Below are 20,121 nucleotides of genomic sequence, written 5' to 3'. Positions count from 1 at the left end.
GGAGATAGGAAAACAAGAGTTCATGAATAGGAAACTGAATGATACTTAACAAAATGGCGTGTAAAGTGGTTCTTCAGGTATCTCATCTGTGGACAAACTATCTGATTTCCCAGTGCTAACGCCTTGACATCTTTGCCTGGGGCCTTTCCATTCTGGCCATAGCCTACTTTGACCACATACTTCAAGCAAACCTGAAGCTCTAAAGAATTAATCCCCATACCCAACAGCCCTCAACCAGTAACTAAGAGAAATTAACATACAAATACCCCAGCTCTCGTGTACATCATAAGGGATTACTCTGAGGTGCATATTCTTCATTAACACCCAGAGTTACCCAGAGGGATTATGCTTTAGTTACTCACAGAGATGACTAGCTTTATAATGCTTCCTTATTGACAATCACCCTAGGATCACTTTCCAAATAAGCTGCTTACATTCTAATCCTTGATTCAGGAAACCCTTCTGGAGAATCAAAATCAAAATAAATGGCTACCATTTTTCGAGTGCCAGTGGACCAGACGGAGTCCCTGGGTATCGCAAATGATTAAGTACTCAACTACTAACTGAAAGCTCGGCAGTTCTAACCCACTCAGGGGTATCTTGGAAGAAAGGCCTGGCGAGCTACTTCTGAAAGGTCACAGCCATTGAAAACTCTATGAAGTGCAGTTCTACTGTGCAACACATGGGGGTCACCTTGCATTGGAATCAACTCAACAGCAAGTGGTTTGGTTTGGTTTGTGGACTAGACAGACACTGTACTAGGCACTTGCATTGCGTGTTTTTACACAAATCATCATAACACCCTATGAGGTAAACATCATATCCAGCTCTACAAATATGGAAACGAAGAATCAGAGAGGCTAATGAGCTACATGGAGGTCACACAGCGGGTGTAGTAAGAGCTGCTATTCAAACCCATGATTGATTACAATGTCCCTTCTCTTTCCACTAAACTATGAGGCCTCTCTAGGTGGAGGGACTGGGCTAACACACATGAAACAACAAAAGAACAATTCACTGCTAAGCTGACATATTGTATTGAACACTTCTGGGCAAAACTGTCATCATACTTATGTTCCACAATTACTTTCTAACATTGTCTTTTGTTGAGCCATCAGCTTGAAAAATAAGGCTACCGACTAATACTAGGAAATTCAATTTTTCATAGATTTTCTTTCTCCTCTATCACTGCTTCATTCAAATTAGGTACTGAAATAAAACTGAGTTGAAGGCATAACAGAATACACCACGATGAAAATACATATGAAGAAAATACGTTCCATGGGTTTATTTTTTAACCCACATAGCATCAGGGAGAACAGATAAGATATGTCATAAAATACCAACTAAGTCTCTCTATTGATTTTTTAAGTCGATAAAAAGTATTAGGAGATCAAGAAACACAGCACCAGAGTGCTGAATTGAGAATCGTCTTATCAGCTAAAAAATGCAAACAAAGGAAAGACAAAGCAATATATTTAACAGGCAAAACTGGAGCGAGGAAATCTAGGATTTGTCAATGCTGTGGCTAAACCTCCAAAACAGATTTTAATATTTAACAATGGCTTGCTGACATTAAGTAATTTAAATAGTGGCTCTGCAATATTTCCCATTAAGAAGCTACTTAGTGTTAAAATTCTTAGGACTGCACCAAGAAATCTCAGATACTGGTGGAAACGAATATAAATCCAAACTCTGATTTAATCAGCATCTTGTAGGGTTTCTTACATTTAATTATCAGACGTGACAACACGTGCAGGGAAAACACTCTGGGCTTGGGGACAGGGGAGTTGTAGCCTTGATTCTGGCCCTAAGTAGCTCTGTGGCTGCAGGTAAATACTTTAGCCTCTTTGGTTAAATGATGCTCTCAGTTAAATGATACTCTACAACATCCCTGGCCACCCTAACAGTCAATGATTCTATGCCTTAAGTCCATTTTTCAATTAAATTCTCATTAGGGTAATTAGGATAAACCACTTCGTAGGGCCACATAAACCAGAGACTCCATCAGCCTGAGACTGCAAGAACTAGATGGTGCCCAGCTACCATCAATGACTGTCCTGATAGGGAACACAACAGAGAATCCCTGAAGGGGCAGAACAGTGGGATGCAGAACTCAAACTCCACTAAAAAGACCAGACTTAATGGTCTGACTGAGACTAGAGGGACCCCAGAGATCATGGCCCCCGGACTCTCTGTTAGCCCAAAACTGAAACCATTCCTAAAGCCAATTCTTCAGACAAAGATTAGACTGAACTATAAGACAGAAAATGATACTGGTGAGGAGTGTGCTTCTTGGCTCAAGTAGACACATGAGACTATGTAGGCAGCTCCTGTCTGCAGCAGAGATGAGAAGATAGAGGGGGACAGGAGCTAGGTGAATGGACACAGGAAATATAGGGTGGAGAGAAAGAGTATGCTGTCACATTGTAGGAAGAGCAACCAGGGTCACAAAACAATGCGTGTATAAGTTTTTGTACGAGAAACTGACTTGAATTGTGAACTTTCACTTACAGTACAATTAAAAAAAAAAAAGACAAACCAGTTTCTGGAATTTTTTTGGAAATGGTCTTCATACCACACTCTGCAGGAGCCAGAGTACCTAGAGTTCAGGGCCTCCATGGTGGGGGACCAAGGGGGAAGTGATGGGGATGATGAGCAGGTCATCTGTAGACCCATGGAGTCCACTTCAGGCACAGAAATGCTGTTTTATCTCATGCCTCCCTGTACTATTTTGTTTAAACAAAGAACCTGAATGAATAAATGAATGAACATTTTGGCTGAAAGTTACAACAGGATACGTTTGATACTCATCTTTTTGCTCTCTTAGCCTCTCTTACCACAGGCCACTCCATCAGCAGATAAAAGATCCAGCTGCGTTTATATCAGTCTTTGCCAACTGCACCCCCAAAGACAATGGCAATGCTGGTGCCAATGGCAATGCGGAAGCAGTCAATTTCATTTGTTTCGAGGCTATTTGTGACATAATTACCTTTATAACATGAAGAAAATGAAGTATCTTTATTCTGATCTGTAATTAACCTTGTCTTCCTCATGAGCACCTCCCATCCCCCATTGCTGCAAAGAGGGTACAAACTTTATGTAGCCCAATCTGGTTACAACTGGTGGCTCAGTGGTTAAGAGTTTGTCTGCTAACCAAAAGGTCAGCAGTTCAAATCCACCAGCCTCTCCCTGGAAACCCTACGGGGCATCTCTGCTCTGTCCTATAGGGTCGCTGGGAGTTGGAATCAAATCGACAGCAACTGGTTTGGTTTTGGGTTTTTTGGTTAAAACTTAGAAACAATAAATTAAGTAGTTCAATTAAGCAGTGCTGGGTTTTATTATGTAAAAATACTCTGTCTCTCAGATTTTTCCTCTCCCAAATCTCCCCTTAATGGCTTCTAGGTGCGCAGGACAAAGGCATGTCTTACTGAACTTCAAGTGGTGGAACTTAGATCAGCATAGTGTCCACTGGCCCCTTCATCTTGGGCAATATCACCTGTCTACACTGTCAAGTCTCTTCCACCTGGCAGTCATTGCTGAGGAACACTAGTGGCCTTTTCTCTCTCATCTTGGTCAGAGACTGGGGGTGCTCCTAGCTGAAAACCGTCTCATGTTGGCTTTTGGTGATGGAATAGGTCACTCTGGGTTTATGTACATCCTTTATCAGTTTCCTACTAGAGCAGATCCATCACATGGCTTCCATCTTCATCCTCATCAGAGAGGGACCCTGGGAAGATCAAGAGCATTCGAGTTGGGCTACCTTCCCTTGAGGACAAGAAGGCCTTTCTGAGTCACTTCCAGCCCTGAGAAACTAAAATATAGGCTCTCCCTCTCCATCCACTTCAATGAATCATCATCTTTGCTTTGAGGAGGCTGTAAAGTAGCCTCCTCCAAGAGAAGTTGGTGAAGATCCCAGTTGTTGTCTTCAGTGTTTCCCTAATATAAACTATCCAATCTCCCTCCCCCTACTCTCCCAGGCTTTGATCCCAAGAAATGGAAAATCCAGGAATGGGAAGTCTTTCAGCGCTTGCCTCTCTAGACTCAATCTCTTTCTCTCCCCATTATCATCTCAGGTTAAAAGTAACGATTTTTTTCTTTGACTTCTTATACATTCAATCTTCCTTTTTCTTGATTCTAGTACAGTGGATACCCCTAAAAGGTGCACAATGGTATCTGCTTTCTGTCGTGGGCAAAACTGGATGATTTGGCTTTTAAGCCTGATAGATTGTGTTAAGAAGGAAATAAATGAATTAAAAAAGGTCTATCTCAAACCAGCAACCTGGCTTGTAAAACCATTGTTTCACTTTGAAAACCCTATTGTCTAAATATAAATAATAATTGTCCTTCTCTTCGCCTTCTACCTGCAAAGATCCTAATCTCTCCCCAGACAGCTGTCTGCAAGAACAGGCACTCAGGAAGGTGGCAGAAGACCAGCAAGGTAATAGTTTTAAAAATACCACATGCATGGGTATATTCTAAAACCGGATTGTGGTGAGGGCTGCAAAGCTCTATACATTTATGAAGAATTTCATTTTATACTTAAAACAGGTGAATTTTGTGGTATGTAAGTCACACCTCAATGAAGCTCTTCAAAAATGACATGCAGTGCAAAAAAAGAACAAAACACAGTCGCTCACCCTCCTCCAGTAAGCTGTTCCATAGATTCTCCTAGTGGCCCTGTTTATGGGAGCACTGGGAATGGAGGAACTCAGGACAGAAAGGGTAAGCATTGTCCTCTCCATCAGAGTAGAGATCAGTTACACTCCTAGTGTAGCTTGACAAGAAGAAAGCTATGATTTTCCCTCATACTGGGACTCACCTACCAACTCTGTTTACATGTGTACCTCTTGAGCAATAAAATGTTATCTGTTTCTTCAAATCGTGAGTGGCAACTATAATTGTGCATGCATACATTTACATAAAAACATATTCATTTCCATACACTTATATGGAAGCTTGGCGCCCTGGTGGCTAAGTGGTTAAAGCATTTGACTGCTAACAGAAAGGTCAGTGGTTCAAAACTAACAGCACACTTCATAGGAGAAAGATGAGGTGGTCTGCTGCTGTAAAGATTTACAGCCTTGGAAACGCTTTGCGGTCATTAAAGATTTACAGCCTTGGAAACCCTTTGCGGTCACTATGAGTTGGAATCCACCCGACAGCAGTGGGCTGGGTTTGTTTTGTTTTGGTTTTTAATATGAACACTTGGAGCCCTGGTGGCATAGTGATTAAGAGCTCAGCTGTGAACCAAAAGGTCGGCAGTTCAAATCCACCAACTACTCCTTAGAAACCCTATGGGGCAGTTCTACCCTGTCCTATAGAATCTCTATGAGTCAGAATCGACTCGATGGCAATGAGTTTTGTTTTGGTTATACGGAAGCTTATCTGGCAAAGTTAAATACACAGAACCTACCCAAGAAGACAAGAATATATCATATATACATCACAATGTCAACATAACTAAAACTTAAAAAACTCTTAGTATAGTAGCCCTCTTTCCTGGTGGCACGGTGGTTAAGAGATAATGGCTGTTAATCGAAAGGTGGGCAGTTCAAATCCACCAGGGGCTCCTTGGAAACCCTGTGGGTCAGTTCTACTTTGTCCTATAGGCTCACTATGAGTCGGAATCGTCTTGATGACAATGGTTTCTTCACATTTCAGTCTGTGGCAATCTACTTCACATTATATACGATTCCAATCTTTTGTGGGCTAGGAGATCAAGATGAGAAGACGGCCACACCAGGGTCGTTAAAAACAATAAACAGGGGGAAATGCAGCAAGTGGTGAGTAAAGATGTTACCGGGACTGAAGAGAAGGAAGAAAAGACAGCTGATACTCACAGGAGACTGCGATGAAGGAAACAGCAACAGTATGAACAAGATTCAAGAGCTCAAGAACATCAGTCTGGGATCGTTCAATGAAGGCATAAATTATTAGCTGGAAACACCTGAAATCTTGAGAAGCATATAATATGCTCGGTGCTCACAATAACAATGCCAAGACACACAAAGGATGGTTAAACTTGGTCAGGGAGGCAAGTAAGTTTCTAAATTATTCTATAAATCTTTCCATTCTTAAGCATTCTTTTTTTGTTTGTTTTTTAATATTTAAGTGTTTGGCTCTTAAACAGATAAGCAGTGAGACAGCTGGTGAACAGATAGCTGGTATCCCACTGGTCTAATTCTTTCAACTCTATTCTCTTCGTTCACCTAACTCCAAATGCTTCCGTGTCTTAGTCCACAAAATTCCACTATTCCTCCACCAACAAGGAACAGGAAGGGAAGAATAAAAGATGGATTTCATGGTATCTTCTTGGGTCTGAGGACCAACACTTGCTCGGACCCATCCTCAGCTTGAAGGGCTCGAACCACAGAAGTCACAGACAGACAAGTTTAAGGAGAGTAAAAAAAAAAAAAATTTTTTTTTTTTTCTGGACACTTGGGGCCCTGGTGGCTCAGCGGTTAAGAGCTCAGCTGCTAATCCAAAGGTCAGCAGTTTGAATCCACCAGCCGCTCCTTGGAAACCCACTGGGGCAGTTCTACTCTGTCCTATAGGGTTGCTATGAGTTAGAATCCACTCGACAGCAACAGGTTTGGTTTGATTTTTTGGTCTGGACACTTGGGATGAAGCCCAGCTAGAGCAGGGGAATGCCTGTCCTGTGATCACCCCATTGCGTGAGAATCCTGTGGTATATTGTTCAAAAAATTAGTGTAAATCAAAACCTCCCTTGGAGGTCTCGGTGATTCATGTCCTGTGTTTGCAGCACCTGTGGAAGTAAGGTCCATAAAACACAGCAGCATCATTAGCAGTCAAACTTTAATTCCCCAAATCCACGAGAGATGAGATCTGCCCTGCACAGCCTTGGGGAGCTGTTTAGCTCAACCATCATTAACTCGACCAGTGCAAACAAAATCTCCAAAGCCCTCTGGCTGGCTGTCCAGGTCTTCCACAGTCTAGCCTTGCCCCACATGTACAGCCTATTTCCTGATCTTCCTCAGTCTGGGCTCTCTGGGCTAGTCAGTTGTTGTTCAGGGGAGAGGCTCAGGTCAAGCTTTCTTCTGTTGACAGGTTCTTATTCATCTCCTTCTCCACGTCCAGAAAGCTCCCCACCCTGCCAATACAAATCCTGCCCAGTTCAATTCTCCCTCTTTACCTGAGAAGCCAGTTGCCATGGAGTTGACTCCAACTCATGGCGACACCATGTGGGTCAGAGCAGAACTGTGCTCCACAGGGTTTTCAGTGGCTGGTTTTTCAGACGTAGTTTGCCAGGCCTTTCTCCTAAGGTACCACTGGGTGGATTCAAACAGTACTTGGCTGCTAACCAAAAGCTCGGTGGTTCATATTCACCCAGAAATACTTAGGAATAAAGGCCTGGTGATCTACTTCCAAAAAATCAGCCGTCGAAAACCCAGTGGTATACAGTCCTACTCTGATACACATGGGGTTGCCATGAATCAGGACTGACATGACAGCAACTTTCTGTTGTTGTTGTTATCTATCTATCAGTTTCCCACACGATATGTTTCTATTATGTTCTCTACTTGTGCTGTTTCATTCCTGAGCAGGAAGAATCTTAAAAATCACCATTCCTTTTTTTTAATAACTCTATCAGGAGTGACAGAAGTCAAAGGTCTCCCTTCCTCATTTTATAATGCACCTGCTATTTGGTTTGGAAGATTTATTGAAACTAAACCTTATTAATAACATCCTCCCCATAGAGTTCCAGGTATACTGATCCATACAATTTGATGCAATAAATATTTATGAAGGAAGAAAGGTAGAAATATTTATCTTTAATGTGCCTGGTACTTTACAAGTGTTTTCCACCCGCCCTCCCAAAATCCCATAAGTTTTGTCTAATCATTGTTGTGTCTTATTGCCTCCATAGTACTGGTAAGTGTAGAGATGCTCAGAAAAGAGCCTCGCTGCTAGCGGAATTGGAAACCAAGCCTGGGTCTACATGGGAGAGAAGCTCAAACACTGTCCTTCCCCCTAATTGCCCTGACTGCCTGGTACTGTGGGACCAACAGTGATGTGACCAAGCACAAAGCAGTCAAGATGACAATTGGTCAAAAAATAAACAGTCCCAGCCACTGGGTTTTCTGATGTACTCTAGGGCCCATTTTCAACTTTCGGCTATGCCTTAAAACATTTTTAATCTTTTCTAGAATTGTAGGGGGTCCCAATTTTTTTTTCTTTGCAATTAAAAAAAAAAGTTGAAAAACCAAGATATTCAGCAAAGGGGATTAAATTAGAACACATTTTAAATGCCAGTGTAAGGATTAGTTATAACAATAGAAGCAACAGTCCCCTCTGTCTAAGAAAATGAAAACCAAACCAGATGAATACAGCTGGGAAGCCTCATTTTTGAATGACTGAGGAAAACTTTTAAGCAGAACAAAAAAAAAAATCCCTAAGCCTCTCACCTACCAAATTAAAATAACTTTCTTTTTTTTTTCAACAAAAGCAGTGCAGACTCATTACAGAAAATATAAACAGAAGAACCTAAGAAAAATGTATCATCCACCCAATTATATATAAGTAGTTTTAACCTCTAAATGTATATTCCTTCTGTTCTAGTTCCATATGGTCATAGGTTAAATTGTTTCCCCCAAAAATGTGTGTCAACTTGGCTCGGCCAATGGTCCCAGTATTGTGTGGTTGTCCACCATTTTGTGATCTGATGCATTTATCCTAAGTGTTGTAAATCCTAACACCCTGATGGCATAGTGGTTAAGAGCTATGGCTGCTAACCAAAAGGTGGGCAGTTTGAATCCACCAGGAGCTCCTTGGAAACCCTATGGGACAGAACTACTCTGTCCTATAGGGTTGCTTTATGTTGGAATCGATTCTACGGCAAGGGTTTTATGTTAATGAGGCAGGATTAGAGGCAGTTATGTTAATGAGGCAGGACACAATCTACAGGATTAGGTTGTATATTAAGCCAATCTCTTTTGAGGTATAAAAGAGAGAAGCTACCACAGAGTAGGGGGACCTTATTACCACCAACAAGAAGAGCCAGGAACAGAGCCCATCCTTTGGACCTGGGGTCCCTGCACTGAGAAGCTCCTAGACCAGGGCAATATTGATGACCCCCAGAGCCAGCAGAGACAGAAAGCCTTCCCCTGGAGTTGGCACCCTGAATTTGGACTTCTAGCTTCCTAAACTGTGAGAGAATAAACTTCTGTTTGTTAAAGCCATCCACTTGTGGTATTTCTGTTACAGCAGCACTAGATAACTAAGACAGAAACAGAAATGGATTATTATTTTTTCAATAAAGTGGACTTTTACTGTATATACTATTTTACAATCTACTGTAATTTATATAACCCTGCATTTACATTTCAAACTAATTCTTGTTTCTAAACTTTTAATGCACTCCAACATTTTATGATTACTAATGGTAGGGGCGTTGGTGGTGCAGTGGTTAAGCGTTTCGCTACTAACCAAACGGTCAGCAGTTCAAATCCAGTAGCCATTCCTCAGAAACCCTATGGGGCAGTTCTATTCTGTCCTATGTGGTTGTTGTGAGTTGGAATCGACTCGACGGCAGTGGGTTTGGTTTTTATTTGGTTTTAATGGTAAAAAAAAATGGTAGGGAGGAAAAATAACTGCCTCAAAATTAATTAAGATATTGTCATGGATTGAATTATGTCCCTCCCAAAATGTGTGTATCAACTTGTTTAGGTCATGATTCCCAGTATTTGGTTGTCCTCCATTTTGTGATTGTAATTTTATGTTAAAGAGGATTAGGGTGGGGTTGTAACACCTTACTAAGTTTACACCCCTGATCCAATGTATATCCAATGTATTCTTTGGGGTATAGCCTGCACCATCTTTTATCTTACAAGAGAAAGGGAAGAAAGCAGAGAGTGGGGGACCTCATACCACCTTGAAAACAGTGCTGGGAGTAGAGTACATCCTTTGAACCTGGCGTCCCTGTGAAAAGAAGCTCCTAGTCCAGGGGAAGACTGATGAAAAGGCCGACAGAGAGAGAAAGCCTTCCCCTGGAGCTGACACCCTGAATTTGGACTTTTAGCCTACTTTACTGTGAAGAAATAAATTTCTCTTTGTTAAAGCCAACCATTTGTGGTATTTCTGTTATAGTGGCACTAGATGACCAAGACAGAGATAAAAACAAAATATAAGAAAAATGAAAAATTCTGCAAAAGGCTTACAATGTAAAATTTTGCACAACTGCCCCACGATGGACCCAAATTACCAATATTTGAAATAATCAATAAATGAAACATCAATTTTTCAACCAACTTATTATAATGTATAACGAAGTTAACACAAGAATTGAGGTGCTGAATATGAGAAGCTCAATAAAATGGTTGAATCACCTAATAATAGATAAAATGATTTCATGCTTCCTTCTGGAACTTGAAGATTAGATTAGAAATGTAATTTAGCCAAGAAAACTAGATGTCTCCAATGGAAGTAGCAACATGAAGAAACTTCTGCACTCTGAAAGATAAGGTCCTGCTTTCTTATCACCAATCACACCATCCAGAGGTTCTGCAGGAGTAAGCAAGGCCCTCCCCCAAGAACGAGCACCCTGAGTTACTGAGCTGCAGCAAGAGAAACATGGTTGATGAGAAGGCAGAGCAGGGAAGGGATAGCAACACCTGGGGAAGGGATTTCACTGAGGGAGGGCCCCTCATGACCTAAACAGAGCTGCTCAAGCTGGCTGAAGCAGCATTTAAACTTCTCATCATGTGGTTGGCCATCACACCAACATTCCACGTTGTGACCCCATCTTCACTGTAGCTATGCTGCACAGAGAGACCCAGGAGATTCTGAATGCTCTGTGGTATCCAGCTTAAGTGAAGGCTACATTGCTGCCTGCAGGGTCACAGGGCCAAAGCTCCTGGTAGGCAGCATGAGGTAGGCAGTAGACCAAAACAGGAACAATGGAATTGATATAGGTACTGTCATGGATTGAATTGTGTCCCCCCAAAATATGTGTCCACCTGGCTAGGCCATGAATCCCAGTATTGTATGGCTGTCCTCCATTTTATCATCTAATGTGATTTTCCTATGTGTTGTCAATACTAATCTCTCCCTGTGGTTAATGAGGCAAGATTAGGTTATGTTAAAGAGGATTAGGGTGGGATGCAACAACCTTCCTCAGGTCACAGCCCTCATCTGATAGAAGGAAAGTTTCCCTGGGGTGTGGTCTGTATCACCTTTTATATTACAAGAGATAAAAGGACAGAGAAGCAAGCAGAGAGATAGGGACCTCATTACCAAGGAGCAAGAAGAGCCAAGAGTGGAGCTCATCCTTTGGACCTGGGGTCCCTGTGCTGATAAGCTCCTCGATCAGGGGAAGATTGATAACAATGACCTTCCCCCAGCTCCCCTGGTGCTGGAACCCTGAATTGGGACTTCTATGCTCCTAAACTGTGAAAGAACAAATTTCTGTTTGTTAGAGCCATCCACTTGTGGTATTTCTGTTACAGCAGCGCTAGATAACTAAGGCATGTACGGTGGACCTTCAGTCACAAATCTCACCTGCCATCTTCCTCCTAATAATAATAATAGCAGCTAATACATACAGAACTCTTTGAACGAAAGAGCCAGGTACTGTGTTAAGCACTTACGAAGTATCGCCTCACTTACTCCTCACACAAGAACCTCTCAAGGCAGGTTTTGGTACTACTTAAGAGATGAGGAGGCTGTACCACAGAATTTGAATGGTATGTCCAAGGCAGTTTAGGAACCACTATGTCCAGAGTTTAGTAATCGGTGGAGCTTGGACTCCAACGTGGTATGTCACCTCGCCTCTTTTATCTGTTCATTAATAGGGAACCTGTTGTACGCAGGCAGAAAACCCTGGTGGTATAGTGGTTAAGAGCTATGGCTGCTAACCAAAAAAGGCTGGCAGTTCAAATCCACCAGGCGCTCCTTGGAACTCCGATGGGGCAGTTCTACTCTGTCCTATAGGGTCGCTATGAGTCAGAATCGACTTGATGGCAACAGGCTTCATTTTTCTTTTTTGTTTTTGTATGAAGGCAAGGAGAGGAAAGGAGGAAGGGCTGGGGTGGTATAAACTCAAGTTCAAAAGAAGGAAATCTTCAAGAAAAATATGAAATCATGAGCATGCAAGCAGCAAAATCCAGACTGTGGGAAATTCTACAGACCAGATGGCCCAAGTTCTTCACCAGATAAACTGTAAAGAAAAGAAAAGGATGGGAGAGGAAATCTATGAATTAAAAGAAACTTAAAAAAACATATCCTAGTTTTTAAAGTGGGTAAGACCACATTTGTATGTCTAGGAATGCAAACGTGGGTGGTTAAGCTATAAAAAAATGCAGGAATGTAATTATGATCAAAACCAGGGTAATGGCTACTTACCGGGGAGGGAAGGGACTACGACTGGAACGGGGCACGCGGGAGGGACTGCTGGGGTGGAAGGAACATTACATTTCTTCATTTGGGTGGTGATGACAAGTGTGTTCCTTCTATAATAATTTATTGAGCTGTACATTTGGTTTGGGGTGGTTTTCTGGATCTGTGTGTTATTTTACGACAAAAAATACAGAAGAAGAAGAAAAATAAGGAGGAAAAGGAGAGGGAGAAGGAAGAGAAATCCTTGTTCTTGAGGAATTTATATTCCAGTGGGATCAAGAAGTACCTCTAGCATAAAGAAGCAAAGTGTGTGTGTGTGTGCGTGTGTGTGTGTGTGTGCACGCACACCCCTAAAGGGATGGGGAGAAAGCATAAGGCTTGTCTTGGTTTGAGCCCCACCCACAACCTGTGAGCAACTATCCAAAATGACAGTGCAATGCCTCATAATCCAAAACGAAGTTTAATGAACACAAAACAGGACCAACCATTATGGAATCACCAGAGGCTCCCGGTGGAAGGAAAGTGGGGAGGAGAGAAAGGGGGCTGTGTCAGAATCCACGAGTGTCAGGACAGAACTTATGGAGAGGGATTCTGTTTTTGAGATATTTTCTTTCAAGTATTTTCCCCTTTCAATACTCATTCTACCACAATGAGATGGAACAGGGTAAAACCAAAACCAAACTTGTTGCCATCGAGTCGATTCCGACTCATAGCTACCCTATAGCTCAGAGTAGTAGTGCCCCATAGGGTTTCCAAGGAGCGCCTCGTAGATTCGAACTGTGGACTTTTTGGTTAGCAGCCTTGGCTCTTAACCACTTCAACACCAGAGCTCTGGAATAGGGGTACGACCCTCAAGTCAAGCTATTATGATTTTTAGAGAAGGATACCAAAAACAAAAACAAACCTGTTGCTGTCGAGTCGATTCCGACTCACAGTGACCCTATGGAACAGAGGAGAACTGCCCCACAGGGTTTCTAAGGAGCAGCTGGTGGATTCAAACTGTCCACATTTTAGTTAGCAGCCAAGCTCTTAACCACCTCACCAGCAGGGCTCCGCTGTCACAGGAGGATAGAGGAGGCCTAAGAGGGAGGAGGTGGGGCTTCAGAGGCCTTTAGCAAATTTATCAGGGATGGTACAAACGGTTTGTTCTCAGCTACTAACCTAAAGGTTTGCAGTTCAGACCCACCCAGCTTCACTGCAGAAGCAAGGTCTGTCGATCTACGTCGGTAAAGACTGCAGCCAAGAAAACCTATGGCGCAGTTCTCCTCCGTAACACTGGCATCACCACGTACCCGAATCAACTCAAAAGCAGCGAGTTTGGTGGTTTGGTTTTCTGAGGGAAAACCTCAAAAACGAGGTAGAGATTTTCTTCAAGACTGAAAAGGAGTCCGCCACATGGAAGAGAACAGTGATGCTAGTGGGACTTGGGGGAAATAAAAAAGTGATGCTGGCAAAACTCTGGGTCCCATTTCTCAGTGACAAAACTGAAGAGAGAAGATGCTACAGAGAAAACAATGTCCTAACTCTCCCAAGGACGGAGTAGAAGCAACAGTATAATTTCCTCAAGCTCTATAAATAGGTAAGATTAAAGGCTATTCATTCACAGGCCTGTTCATAAGGAATGCTGATTAAAAAAAAAAAGCCACCCGTACTTACCAAGGGGGCCTGTCCTGGACGAACTCTGCAGACAGAGAAATGATACCCAGCAGCTACCTTGAAGGCACCTCAAGTGCATATACAGAACAATTAAAAAAAAAAAAAAAAACTGTTGCCATTGAGTCATTTCCGACTCATAGCGACCCTCTAGGACAGAGTAGAACTGCCCCACAGAGCTTCCAAGGAGCGCCTGGTGGATCCGAACTGCCCACCTTTTGGTTAGCAGCCACAGCACTTAACCACTAAGCCACCAGGGTTTCCACCAGGGAATTACAAATAAGGCATTCAGGAACTGTTATAGAATTTTTACATAAGAGAGGAGAAAAGGACAAGGGCAGAAAGGAGACCAAAAGTGACCTTAGCTATGATTTGCAGAAAAGCAATGTATTTAACATGACAGCATGTTGGAAATTTAAGATCCTTAAATTAAATTAAACCCTGGTGGCATAGTGGTTAAGTGCTAAGGCATCTAACCCAAAGCTTGGCAGTTCGAATCCTCCAGATGCTCCTTGGAAACTCTATGGGGCAGTTTACCCTGTCCTATAAGGTTGCTATGAGTTGGAATCGACTCTTCTGTAACGTATTTTTAATCACCATTTTCAGGGCTGGAAGTCCGCACAGTCTAAACTGAGCACTTCACTAGTCAAGGCAGCTATTAAACTCCCCACAAGCTGCAGACATACCTGGTTACATCATTTAGGAAGAGGGATAACTTTTTTTTTTTTTTTTTTTCTATCAGTGTTCCAAAGGCTGTGTGGCTTTGAAACAGAAATTCAAGTTTAAGGAAAAAAAAAAAAAAAAAAAAACAAAGTAAAACAAACAAAAGATCAGGGCTAAAGTGGCCAGATGTGATTATCCAGGGCATCCTGGCCTCACAGGAAGAAGCCTGCCTTATTATTAGAAGGGTTTTGTTTTTTTGTTTTTTTTTTTAAATCAACAATCTAACTTATACCCTCAGCTGGTTCTCAAATAACTCAATGGCTTAAATTATACTGGGAGAAATGACTCCGGAAGCACAGAATTGATAGTCTGGCAAACAACAACAACAACAAAAAAAAACTCCAGAAGCTTAAAGGGTCAGTTTTTAATGCAAAATAATGGGCTGAAAACAATAACAATTCAATCTTTTTTTTTTTTTTTTTTTTTTAAGTATTTCTTATAAGAGCATCCGAGTCAACTATACCAGGAAATTTCTTTGGGACTGCAAAAGGAAGGAGTGAAATGTTTCTTTGGGCACAATCGTTCTTGGCTGGCCAAGGACTGTGCAAACTTCCAGCCCTGAAAACCAGTGATCCGCAGGGAACCCAACCTGCACGCTGAGGTACCTGCTGAGAAGCCCCCAGAGGGCTTCAACTTTAACCAGGCTTCATTAAAGGGTGCTCAGTACAATCCAAAAGGGTTATTGATACAAAGAGGAGTTAGTTATTCCTGGAGGGGCGCGCCTCCTAAAAGGTCAACAACTAACTAGTTAGTGGGATTGCCTCAATAGCATTAACAATGACCTTTCACAGTAGGGGTTCTTAATCGCGGAGGGACTGGAGGGGGGTCGAGACTGAAATTGTCAGCAACGATCCAAATAGACAGACGATAGGTAGGTAGGTAGACGATAGGTAGGTAGGTAGACAGATAGACAGACGGAGGGACTCTGTGAATTTCATCACATGTTTAAAGCAATCTGAGACCCTCCCGCCCCCCCTAAAAAAAAAGTTGGCATCTATTGTTTTACAGAAATACAAGTAAATGGCACCCGAGTTATCAAGTCAATTTAGGGAATTCCACTGCACGATATTTTCTTTTAACAAGTAATGTCCCGCCCCTCCTCCCAAAGCCCAATCCGGAACTCAGAAACGCGCGGGGCCACCACCCTACCGGATCAAGGTAGCCTCTTTTAAGGCCTCTTTATTTATTTATTTATTTTTTTACAGAGTGGTGGGGTGGAGCAGTGGGAAGGGCGGGGCGGCGGGTGGGGGGGTGGATGCTGTACTTGCCCCAAAGTAGAAGCAAAATCCCCTTTCTTTCGGAGTAGGTACTTCCACTCCACCTAAAGATACCCGCAGCGGAGCGCCGAGCAGGGAAGCCCCAACGCACTCCTTATTTAACAAGCCCGCACAGTGCCATTCTGTGCCAGGCGCGCTTCTCAGCGCTTTATAAGTTACTCCGTGTGATTCTAAAAATAACCCTAAAAGGTGTAGAAACCGGTGCAAACATCCACGAATATGGAGACTTCCTACCCAGCCCAGCCACCTTACGCGGAAAGAACCCGCCCCCTAGTCCCCCAGGTCCCCGAGCACCGGGGAGCTTCAAACCCGGCTGGGGGGCGGCTCAGGACGAGGAAGGCAGCGGCGCCCCGGAGGGTTGTTACCGTCCACCGGGCACTGGCGGTCCGAGTCGCTGCTCATCGCGGCTCCCCCACTCCGGGCTGCCCCGGGCGCGGCTCCCACAGTCTGGGCGGCGGCGGTGGTTGCCCAGGCAGCGCCCCTCTGGGACCCGTAGGTGCAGCGGCAGCCGCCCCAGGCGCACGGCGGACGCAAAGGGAGGGAGAGGAGGCCGCGCGCGGGGCGCGCCTTTCACTTCGCCGTTCCAGGCTCCAGTGCCAGCCTCCTGCAGCCCGGGGCTCTCTATTAATACTTGGAGCGCCGCTGGCTGCACGCCACGCCTCAGATGCGGCCACAGGCTTGAGCCAGGGCCAGGGTCCTCCGCCCTCTTTCCAGGCGCCAAGGGTGCAGGTGGACCAGCAGGGGTGGGGGCTGTGTGACGAGGCGTGGGTGATTTGCCTGCGTAGGAATAGGCGGATGGACCCCCTCTCGCCCTCCGAGTGCAAAAGCTGGACAAGTCGGGTGGGTGGCCCTTGGCCTAGTGACCTTCCCACGGTCCAGCTTTTTGGAGTAATCACCTCTTAGGGGTTGATCTGGTCTGTGGAGCCCCAAGCTAAATATGATGCCTGCTCCAGGCCACCAGCTCAGGGAGCCTATTTTAGTGCAGCTCTGGCGACCAGGATCGGCTACCCATTCATTCCGCACCGCCCTGACATTTAGGAGTTCTACAAGCGAATCCCTTAACTCCTATCCGATTTCAGCCTTTTGCCTCTGCAAAATTCCAAGTTTGGAGAAGGCCAAAGAGGTGGATGCTTTGTTGCTGGGTGACAATGAGCAAAAGGAGGTGGTGCCTTAGAAACGCCCAATATTTGCTTGGTCTGGTAGCACAGTGGTTATGCGGTATGGCTGCCAACCAAAAGGTCAGCAGTTTGAATCCACCAGCCTTTCCTTGGAAACCCGATGGGGCAGTTTTACTCTGTCCCGAAATCGACTTCACCACCTGGCTTTTTTAAACTAAAATTTTCTCAACACTGTAGTCATTTCAGCAACCCCCTGGAAGTTTGGTTTCAGCCATGTCCCTATTGTAAACTTAAATTTCATCAGTGAGCACTGCCTTTGTGTCATGCCTCTAACAAGCTTTATGTTTAAAGCTAAATTCCCTTAGGAGCTTTTTAACTTCGGCTGTTGAAACTATACGGGCAATCAGTTAATGCCATTTCAAAGCACATTTATGACAACTACATTACAGAACTACATTTGTAATCCAGATTCTTCAACAGGCTTAAAAAAAAAATCTCTGGTTTACTCTTGCACCGAGCCTAGCATCATTTCATAACCGGTGAATTATTTCCTCTGGCTAGCACAATTTAAGTTCACAAAATGAAGGCCGTGCAGCCCTTTTCTTCAAAATAAGAATCTATTATTTCTAATAGACCTATAGCGGGGTTATTAAAATGTTAAAGACCCTGTAGACAGATTTTATGAAGACTCTATAAAATGAGCTGCCCAGTTACTCTTTTGTATCCAGTTTCACCAGATAAGGAGCTGAGATCTCAGTGATAAAGGCATAAAGATGAACCTCAGGAGTTAACCTTTGGTAATGCTAAGCTCCATATTTATGCCTGTTCCCACGAAAGGGGATCCAACCGAATGTGGACATTGTCAAACAACATCATTAATATCACACCCAAGCAAAATTTTGCTGAAGATCATTCAAAAGCAGCTGTAGCAGCATATCGACAAGTAACTGCCAGAAATTCAAGCCAGATTCAGAAGAGGACATGGAACCAAGGGCATCGTTGTTGACGTCAAACGGATCCTAGCTGAAAGCAGAGAATACCAGAGAGATGTTTACCCGTGTTTTATTGGCCATGCAAAGACATTCGACTATGTGGATCATAACAAATTATGGGTAACATTTCAAAGAATGGAAATTCCAGAACACTTAATTGTGTTCATGAGGAACTTGTACACAGATCCAAGAGGCAGTCATTCAAACAGAACAAGGGGATACTGAGTGGTTTAAAGTGAGGAAAGGTGTGTGTCAGGGTTGTATCCTTTCACCATACTTATTCAATCTGTATGCTGAGCAAATAATCTGAGAAGCTGGACTATATGAAGAAGAACGGGGCATCAGGATTAGAGGAGGACTCGTTAACAACCTGCGATATGCAGATGACATAATCTTGCTTGCTGAAAGTGAAAAGGACTTAAAGCACTTACTGATGAAGATCGATGACTACAGCCTTCAGTATGGATTACATCTCAACATAAAGAAAACAGAAATCCTCACAACTGGACCGATAAGCAAGATCATGATAAAGAGAGAAAATATTGAAGTTGTCAAGGATTTCATTTTACTTGGATTCACAATCAACGCCCATGGAAGCAGCAGTCAAGAAATTTGCATTGGGCAAATCTGTTGCAAAGAACCTCTTCAAACTGTTGAAAAGCAAAGCTGTCACCTTGAAGACTAAGGTGTGCCTGACCCAAACCATGGTGTTTTCAATCACCTCATATGCATGTGAGAGCTGGACAATAAATAAGGAATACCAAAGAAAAATTGATGACTTTGAATTGCGGCGTTGGAGGAGAATACTGAATATACCATGGGCTACCAGAAGAATGAACACATCTGTCCCACACACTTTAGACGTGTTATCAGGAGGTATCAATCCCTGGAGACAAACATCACGCTTGGTAAAGTAGAGGGTCAGCGAAAGAGAGGAAGACCCTCAATGAGATGGGCTCACACAGTGGCTGCCACAATGGTCTCAAGCATAACAACCATCATGAGGATGGCGCAGGACCGGGCAGTGTTTCCTTCTGTTGTACATGCGGTCGCTATGAGTCGGTATTGACTCGAGGGCACCTAACAACAACAACAATGCTAAGGCAGGGTTAGAGCCTTTTTCTTAAAATTGTTGTCCCCCCAAGGACAGCCCATTACTCAGCCCATTTCCTGAAGTTGTTTTTCTCCTCAGAACTTCCTTGAAAATAGCCACCAGCTAACCAGAATCAGCTGAAACAGGTCCTGTCCTCCATCCTGACACTCCAGATGACCTTTAGCTCGTTAACTGCTTCATGCACAATAAATTCTTCACCCCTGGGTGAAGAGCTGACATGCTAATGAACAAAAATGACTAAGTTCCTCCTGCGTGGGGAATCGAACCCAGGCCTTAGGGAATGCTTACTCTTTCTGGAATGCTCTGAGCCGGCGAGCACGCCATCTTGTATTTTGTAACTGATCTTGCCTATGTAAACCAGCATCGACAAGCTGCCTGCGAGGCAGTCTTGGATGGCAAGGATCCCCAGCTGTCTCCTTGCTTGGCCAAACAATAACATTGCCTTTCCTTCTCCCCAACTCAAGTCTCTGTCTTTTTTGGCCTTGGATGGAGTTGTGCCGAGCAGAACCTAGAGTTCCCGGCAACAATGCTATTAAAAAATAATGAAAGAAGTATACACTCGGGCAACTTTTTTAATCTTTTTTAATTTTTTAGCTGTATGATAAGTGATTTAGAAAACGCAGCAATAGTTCATAGCATGGAAGCCTCTCCACTCTAGCTCAGAACAGCGACCATGTCTGCTGCTGCTAAATTACCTGTCACCCTGTGTGAGGCAAACCAGGGCCTGCTTTGGCTGCAGTGGATTGCAGAAATGTCAGTTTGCCGATTCAACAGGCACCTTCCTTCCCCCACAACAGAGAACATATTATTCAAAACTTCTTAGATTGAGAACCAGAAACTTCCTCATAAGCTCACCTTTTACTGACCTACCTCCGTGACTTAAATTA

General features: G+C 43.5%; 1 protein-coding gene across 1 annotated transcript in view; it reads right to left on the bottom strand.

Annotated features, from left to right (window-relative positions):
* The window catches only part of GADL1 (glutamate decarboxylase like 1), a 193,939-nt gene extending 177,345 nt beyond the window's left edge, over positions 1–16,594 (bottom strand). The window contains exon 1 of the mRNA XM_049870892.1: positions 16,376–16,594. Within this exon, the coding sequence (XP_049726849.1) occupies positions 16,376–16,412 (37 nt within the window). The 5' untranslated portion in view covers positions 16,413–16,594. The remainder of the gene's footprint in view (positions 1–16,375) is intronic.
* Between the last annotated feature and the right edge of the window lie 3,527 nt (positions 16,595–20,121).

Source organism: Elephas maximus, chromosome 27 (genome assembly GCF_024166365.1).
Source record: "Elephas maximus indicus isolate mEleMax1 chromosome 27, mEleMax1 primary haplotype, whole genome shotgun sequence".
Lineage (NCBI taxonomy): Eukaryota > Metazoa > Chordata > Mammalia > Proboscidea > Elephantidae > Elephas > Elephas maximus.
This window is presented reverse-complemented; position numbering and strand designations above follow the sequence as displayed.